General features: G+C 32.8%; 2 protein-coding genes across 2 annotated transcripts; both read right to left on the minus strand.

Moving 5' to 3' along the window:
• Nucleotides 1-282: 282 nt before the first annotated feature.
• Nucleotides 283-3,086, minus strand: LOC114758976 (LRR receptor-like serine/threonine-protein kinase EFR). Its single transcript, XM_028948071.1, has 3 exons — nt 2,504-3,086; nt 2,001-2,131; nt 283-375 (listed from the first exon to the last, which is right to left on the minus strand). The coding sequence occupies exons 1-3, from the start codon at nt 3,084-3,086 to the stop codon at nt 283-285; spliced, it is 807 nt and encodes a 268-aa protein (XP_028803904.1).
• Nucleotides 3,087-3,662: 576 nt separating this feature from the next.
• On the minus strand, nt 3,663-8,447 carry LOC114758977 (probable LRR receptor-like serine/threonine-protein kinase At3g47570). The gene is made up of 6 exons (XM_028948072.1): nt 7,763-8,447; nt 7,192-7,278; nt 6,132-6,275; nt 5,725-5,868; nt 4,467-4,509; nt 3,663-4,089 (listed from the first exon to the last, which is right to left on the minus strand). The coding sequence occupies exons 1-6, from the start codon at nt 8,445-8,447 to the stop codon at nt 3,663-3,665; spliced, it is 1,530 nt and encodes a 509-aa protein (XP_028803905.1).
• Nucleotides 8,448-8,872: the final 425 nt, after the last annotated feature.

An 8,872-nucleotide genomic window follows, 5' to 3' on the forward strand; every position in this document is an offset into this window, starting at 1 on the left:
AAAGGGACAGAGGGATCAATACAAAACCTTAGCTGACATGTTAAGAGATTTTTAAAATCAGAACCAGCAAACGCAATAATAATGGAACGTGAAGATCTGCGTGATAAATTGGGGTCTTTTGGGTTTGAGAACGACTGTTTGGCATCTATTCATCGAATAGTAGTTGATGACAAGATGAAGCAACTACTTCAATTGGAATATGAGGTGAGAACTGGCCAGTGGTATAAACGGTGATCTATCTAAAACCTGATGTGATTAGCTTCTTAAGTTTATTCGTTTGTATTAAGGCATGTAACACTTGAGGCTACCATTCTTATATTCCAACTTCAGTTTTCCATGATGAAATGGTGTAACGCTCCATGTCTTGAGAAACTCCTAACAACATTCAGTGTTTCAAATATTCACTAATCATAACATTGCAGGTGGCCAGAACAAAAAAGCGACGGTTCCAGCAGTTGGTTTCTTTGTCAAAGCCATATTCCATCATCCCCGTACCCCCATTTGAGTTTCATGCCGGCGTCGACTTAATGAGTTTTATCGTCTGGCTTGTTTTTTTATGATACTGGATGTGGGACTTGTTTCGAAATAGTTGCCTAAGTAATAAGTTTTGTAATAAATATTCTTAGCTTTGCCTCTATAGAGAACACAATCCTACATGTTAGAATTCTACATGTAGTTGAAATTATTTCGTGAAGCTGGTTCCATGGAGCAGAAGTAATCAACCTATTGTATTTTCATTTACAAGATGATGTTTTTCTTTTTTTAATAGACCAGAGGGATTTTCCTGGACAGCGGTTTTCTTTCATTTCTCATCCAAATTTTAAGTCATATTGTACAATTAGAAGGCTTGTACATTCAACTTTTTGATCATATATGACCCATACATCCCAATAAATGATTAAGGGCGGGAACGAGAAGAAGGAAAAGAAGCAGACACCTACGAACTTGATGGCATCCAGGAGTCTGACAACTGCGTTTTACTTGCATAAAGAGACAGAAGTAGTGCAAAACTAAAAAATAATTAGTAATCATTAAAAAAATTTAAATTTACAATCACCTCAATAATATGATAAAATATATTGATTATGGTGAATGATTTCAGGTTTATAAACCTTTATATTAATTTTTTAATAGAAAAAATCTTGTTTGACAGAAAACATGTATTTTTTCAAAGAAATAATATTATTATTGTTTATTCACACGCACAACAAAAAAAAAAGAACAATTACGTAGGTGCATTACAAAGTTTTATATATATATATATATATATATATATAATGTAGGGATAAGCACATTATTTAAAAGTTGTTGAATGACATTTTTTAACTCGTCAAAATTGTCAAACTCACTTATAAGTGCTTTCCCATAACCCTTGTTATTTGTTTGCAAAAAGTATTATAATCAAAATATGAAATAATAATGCGAATAAGGATTTATAAATATAAAAAAAATCACCATATAATGTAGCATCAAGAAACATCCTCAAAAAAGAGCCAGGGAACTAAATATACTGGAATGATGAGAGAGAACATAAATACTTCAATACCTTCTCTGAGACCTTGAGAATATGGATTCCTACATCTCATTGATCAAAACACTCATAATCCATATAATACAGCTCATCCAAAAAAACAATAAATTAAATTTACAGCTCATATATTTGTCTTCAGTGTATGTCCATTAATTTCTTACTAGGTATCGCATCCAGCATTTTCTAAACATGAGAGATAGACAATAATGCAAATTAATTGCAAATAGGTTCAATATTTCTTTAAATGGCATGTTTGAATAAACACGTTCTTGATCTTGTTTAATGATACCACAACCCCTGACATATTGCAACGCCTTTGTGAAAAGTTGGCACAACAGTTCAAGGCCAATTCAAGAATAGTGGATGTAGTTGTCAAAGTATTGGCAATATATTTTTCATCATGATCTCCTTGTAATAAATTGGAATCTATGACTGGAGTTAGTGAACGGGACGACATTGATTCACTTACCCAACTCTTCAAGTTCAATCCATCCACAAGCATATCTTCTGTTGGCCTTTTTCTTGTGAATACTTCCATTAGTATTACTCCGAAGCTGTACATATCAATTTTTGTTGAGACAATTCCAAGAGATCCATATTCTGCATATGATTTGATTCTACCAAGTAGAAAAAATCAACTATCTCATAAAAAAAATTGCAAAATAAGAATTTAATCAATTCAGCCGTTATAGTTTATTGAGCTGTAAAGATTTGCAAGGATTAGGCTAGTTCGAGTCAAAAAAATTCATAAGAATTGGCTTGTTCTAAGTTATTTCAGATTAAAGTTTAAAGGCAGAATCAATAATTGAGAAAAAGTTCAAAGATCAAAAGTTATATTTATCTTAGATTAAGCCTTAAGGACATATACTAAAAATGAAGTAAATACCCAAGAGCCAAGATTTTTTGTTATATAAGAATTCGTGATTATTCATATTGAAGGGAAAAAAAGAAGCAAATGTGTTGGGTTATTACCTGGTGCAACATAACCAATTGTAGGTATTGTCTCTGTGAGTTTACTAGACTTTCCTTTGTCTAGAAATTTTGCAATTCCAAAGTCACTCACATGAGCAACCATGTTATCATCCAACAAAATGTTTCTTGGCTTCAAATCACAGTGGACTATTGGTGTTGGCAAGCTACAATGGAGATATTCCAAAGCAGATGCAACATCTATCATTATATTTAACCTTTGCAGAAAATCCAAACTATAGTTATGAGAATATAACCATTTTTCAAGACTCCCATTGGGAATGAACTCCATTACCAAACACTTGAAATCAAGATTGGAACAACTACTTATGATCTTCACCAAATTGCAGTGACGTGCATTACGCATCGTGTCACATTCCAGTTCAAAGCTCTTTGACGATGCTTCTGAATCAAAATTGAATATTTTAAAAGCAACCATTGTTCCATTTGAAAGCCTTCCTTTAAATACAGAACCAAAACTTCCTCTTCCCAGTAAGTTACTCTCATCAAATTTGTTGGTTGCATCCAAAATTTCAAAATATGAAATCCTTCTAGGCATTCCTAAAGCTGATAACTCTTGTTTCATTATGGTATGCCTAGAATTCATTCGTTTACATTGAAAGAGGATAATGCCTGAAACAACCAAAATTGTTGACAAAACCATGGGTAGTATAAATTTCAGCAAAATCAGTTTTGCTATTGACCTTTTTCTTTCCTCTTTTCTGCATGTAGGCACTTGCATTTTTGGCTCACCACGAAGTGCTTTATTCACCATGAAAGATTCAGCTGTCAAATCTTTGAAGAACCCGTCACTTGGGATCTCACCTTGTAGTTCGTTATATGAGAGGTTGACAAACTTAAGGGACGTAATTGACCCTAGTGATTTAGGAATCTCACCAGACAACTTATTTTGGGAAAGGTCTAGATTTACTAAGCTTAGCAAATCCCCAAGTGATTACGGAATCGTCCCTCGCATTATGTTATGTGCTAAGGAGAAAACTTGCAAATTTTGCAAGCCACCAATGGTCGTCGGAATGGTGCCTGAAATATGATTTCTTGATAAATCTAATAGAATGAGAGCTTTCGTGTTCCCAATGTTGGATGAAAGATTTCCAACTAACTTGTTGGAAGATAGGTTTACTTTCAATATGCCTGTTAAATTTCAAAAGGAAGAAGGTATTTCGGAGATCAACTTATTGGAGCCCAAATAAAGCTCCTGCAGGGACATAAGATTTCCTAAGCAAGAAGGCACTGCTCCAGAAAATTTGTTTTGAGATAAATATAAGTATGCAATTGTTCTAACATCACAAAGCTCATCAACAATCAAGCCATCTAGCTCATTGCCCACGAGATTCAAATACTGAAGATCCTGTAAGTTGCTAATTGTTGTTGGAATTAATCCATTTAAAACATTTCCAGCAAAAGATAGTTGAACCAAGTTAGACAGGTTCCCAATTTCTAATGGTATGCTACCATTAATCCCGCAGAAGTCAATCATCAGTGTCTGCAGAGAATCAGACAAATTTCCAATGGACTTGGGAAGTTTCATTTGCAATGGATTCTTTGAGAGAATTAGGGTTTCCAAATGTCTACAATTTGACAACGAGCTAAAAAAGCCAGTTTCAGAATTTGAATCATCATCTATTATGGAGAAATTGTTATCGTGCACCCAGAGATTTTCTAGGCATCTTAAATGCCCAATTATGCTTGGCAAAACCCCTTCAAAATTATTTTGCTCTAATTCTAGAATGGTTAACTTGGAACAATTGGATATAGTATTGGGATCCTTCCAGATAGTTTGTTGCCCGATAAATATAAACTCTGTAGATTAAGAAGGCCATATCCAAAATCTGATGGAAGACTTCCTGATAGAGAATTGTTTGAGAGAGACAAGACTTTCAAAGCTGAGATGTTGAAAATTTCCGATGGAATAGATTTGTTCAACTTGTTTTGAGATAATAATAACGTTTCAAGTTGTTGAAGATTGCCTATTTCCATAGATATTGAACCTGAATACAAATTTTAGTTGAAATGCCAGTGAAAATAATGTTTGAAGCAGTTAAAAAAAACTAAAGCTGTGAATAGAATTAAAATGTCTAGCTATTAAGATGTCATGTTCCTATTTTCGATAATCGGTATTGAGTGATTGTTCTCTAATGTTATCACTAATGTCGAGCTGTTAATGTATGGTTAGTGGTGAGCCTGGTGGGGCTCCTGAACCCAATAAGTGGAGCTCAATGTGGCATTGGATAAACACTCTTAAGTGTCCGATGTCAGAAGTAGAAATTTGACCCTCGATAGGATGTTATGGGTTTAAAGAGCAGTTTGAGTGATCTGAGATGAAGAAAACCTGACATATTTCATCTTGACAATACTGGGAATGAAATGACATCTTAAAGATAGATATGTGTTGCTAAGTGGGGAACAACTATTGGATTCAACCGTTACAAACATGAGTATAAGAGGACAATAACTGATCTTGGTATAGTAAAATATTGCATTCGACTAGTGAAATACAATTAGTTAAGTTGCTGGATATTGTATATGGTTTAGAATATAATTGGTTTTTTTAGTATAATTTACAGATTTCTTCACCTCATACTATTTTAGTCTTTGGTTATTGATTTTGTAAAAAAACATGTTTTTTTTTTTCCGGGATACACATATGTTTTATTGTTGCTGGTTGCTGGTTTGATGCATATTGTTTGTTTTCACTGTTGCTGGTTCCGAATGCTAGCTTTATTGTTGGTTAATTGCAGAGTAGTTTAATAACAAAGCAAATGATGACATATTAAAAATAATACCTTTTATGAATTAAAAAAAACTTTTATGTTGCCAACATGTTGATCTTTGTATAACGGACGTAGAAATTGAATATTCTACACCAGCCACTTGTAATGCACAACTTGTATGCTTACTATACTTAATTGTTTTCTCGTGGAACAATATGCTACTCATTTTGTTATTACTTAAGTAGTACTGTATATATGTTATCAATGTCTTAGTCATGCAGCCACTATATCTCTTACAAGAAATGTAACTATTGAAAAGTAGTCCTCATATTATAGTCCCCAAAAAATATTTATAAATGAACATCTCTTGCATTATGGGGGGAAAAAACAAAAGAAAAGAAGGAAAAGCACTATTGATATGATGCTAACGCCTAGAATATCATATTAATATAAAAATGATAATAGCACATTATATTGGGGGTGTAAAAGTACCTTCCAAATTATTGATTTCAAGATTTAAATCTTGAAGCACAGTCAAGTTTCCAATGCCTCTTGGTATATGGCCAAATAGTTGATTAACTGATAGGTCTATAATTTTCAGATTTGTAAGGCTTCTAATTTCAATGGGAATATTTCCTGCAAGCCAAAAAAAAACTTCATTTTTCTGCTCATTCTCTATCTCTCATTTTACTCTCACCATGAATAAGGATATTTCTTAAAAATAAAATATTTTTTTACATACTTATTATCTTCAATCATTTTTAACCAACTTTATTATCTACATAATTTAGTTTTTTATATCTTATATATAGGATCAGAGGAAGTATGTTACAGAAGCACTAACTCTTGAAGAAAATTGGAGAGCGCTTTCAGTTTGACAAAAACACACACACACGTACCTTCAAAGTTATTGTTGGCAAGAGATAGCTCTTGAAGCATAGTCAATTTTCCAATGCCTTTTGGTATGTGACGAGACAATTGATTGTTATCCAAGTATATTTTGTTAGCATTTGTAATATTGCTAATTTCCTTGGGAATATCTCCTGCAGTATGACCACGATAAGAGACATTGAGTTTCTATATGTAAATTTATGATAGTTCATGATCTGTACAAAGGTGAGGGCATGTGAATCTTGTAATTTAATAACTATTTTGTGATAGTGAAGAGATATTTAGTTATATATATGCACACTGCTTTTTAATATTGTTTATCATTTATATTTTTTGTGGGAGGGAGGAATTTGTTTAATTATCTATTAAATTTCTTAATACATAACCAGGTATAGTCAAATTTGGAATGTCACCAGAGGTGTGTCCACTAAAAGAACCAGTTTAGGTGCTTATCAAGGTAATAAACACCCTAAACTCATCAGATTTGCTAGATTTAAAATTTTTCATTAATTATTTTTTAAACAATAACTATTTTTGAAAAAAAATAATAGTTAAGAGATTACCTTTATTTAGATTCTATGCCAATCAAAACAATTATTTTTTAAGAACAAGAATAAAAAAGTCATCAAATTTGGACTGTCCAATTCAGATATGAATGGCCAATATCTAATGAGCTTGGGATGTTCATCTTGATGAGCATTCAAGCTCATTCTGTCTAGTAAATCTAATAGAAGGTCAATAATTACCCCAATTCCTTGCATTCTAGCATCCAACTTGACATGTATTTCAAGGGATGCTGATCACCAAAATTTATTGTCATTTAAATAAATATATTTTAACTCCCACATATTATTAAAGAAGATCAATGTATATTTGCTCCTAACGACGCATGTGCAGAGTTGTTGGCAAAAAAAAGTAAGGAAAAGGAAAAAGGACATGTATAGAGAAAATCCTTAAAAGGAAAAGAAAACCATAGTGACAAATTATGATGAGTCAAAAATTTTACACTACCTTGTAAGTTATTGGTTGAAAGATATATTTCTTGAAGGATGATCAAGCTTCCAATACTTCTTGGTATTTGGCCAGTCAACTTATTATCTTCCAAGTATATAATTTTCAGCTTTGTGAGCTTATTCATTTCTATGGGAATAGGTCCTGCAATAGGACAAAAAATTACATGATTGCTACAGTACAGTACTCCCGCCCCCCCCTCTTTCATATTAACTCATTTGTAACTTAAAGGAAAGGGAATGAACTGTGCTTGATATAATAAACAGAATGGTGTAAAATGAATGTTGAAGAAGACAACGTTCTATAAATTTTGAAACAGAATAAATGCTTTATATCACATACTCTTCCTATCTTTAGTATAGGATTTAATTGTTGAGTTAACATTGGTATTAAATATAAGACATATTTTTCATATTTATCATTTTTTTTAAACTATTATTGATATTCACTCAACCATAATCAAGTAGGAAGGAGAGAGAAGATATTAAGGACAATTATTATGGTGTTTTAGGAAAATACGTCACATTTCTTATAATTGACTAATTTATCTAACTTCTTTAATGTAATCAAATTAGTTAAATAGCTTTTACATTAAGGACGAGATGAGTATTAATTATGCAAGGCATACCTTGTAGGACGTTGACAGGCAGAGAGATGAGCTCAAGTGAGGATATATTAGAAATAGGTGGAGGTATGATTCCTGAAAGCTTGTTCACAGAAAGGCGCAAAGTTTTGAGATGCTGAAGCCTTCCAATATGAAACGGAATAGATCCTTGGAGAGAATTAGAGCTCAAATCCAAGGTCTCCAACATAGACAAATTGGATATACTTGGAGGAATGATACTTCCAAAACTATTATTGCCAAGAATCAACTGTTGAAGATTAAATAAGCTTCCCATCCAACTTGGGATTTCTCCACTGAATGCATTATAGCTTAGGTTCAGAATTTCTAACCTCTGCAACTGAAACAACTCTTTTGGCAACTTACCATACAAATTGTTGCTGTTGAGATCAAGTTTTACTAGGAAGGACATATCGCCAATCTGCGATGGTAAGGTGCCGTTGAGGTCCATTTTAGCAAGACTCAGTATTCTAACTCTCTTATGCTTGGAATCACATGTAACCCCAGACCAATTGCATATGGAAGAGGAACTGGACCAGTTTTCCAAGCGATGGTAAGGATCCCTAACAGAAGATTTGAGAGCCAAAAGCGCCAATTCATCGCAAGTAAAATTGGAGTGACATAAAGATGGGCAAAGCATGAGATAAAGCATGAAGAGCATGAAGGAGAAATGAAAGATAAGGTTTCCCATGATAACTAGTAATGAAGCCATAATTCAAAATGCTCCTCGTGACATTTATTAGTAGACAGGATTATTTTAGGGAGATTATGTCATATTTATTATAAGTAGCTTATTTATCTTGCCTTTTCAATCAATCCAAATTAGTTAAGTAATTTTTATATTAAGTGGACGGGGCATGAAATAAGAAGACAAATTGATTATAAAAAACAGGAAGTTAGTTGTTTGACAACCCATTTTTTTAAAATAACATTAACACCCCTTAATTTATTAGTCAATTCAAAACACAGATTGATTATAAAAGGGATGGTGGGGGCCTGCGATGGCATTATTGAAAATAGATTTTAAAGAAATCGAACATGTTTGAATCCTATTCAAACATGTTCTCATATCATGCTTTCATATTTCTTTTTGACCACCACATCTTTTCATTGTTC

This window comes from Neltuma alba, unplaced genomic scaffold, assembly GCF_004799145.2.
Source record: "Neltuma alba isolate B1F8T4 unplaced genomic scaffold, ASM479914v2 tig00010779_pilon, whole genome shotgun sequence".
Taxonomy (NCBI): domain Eukaryota; kingdom Viridiplantae; phylum Streptophyta; class Magnoliopsida; order Fabales; family Fabaceae; genus Neltuma; species Neltuma alba.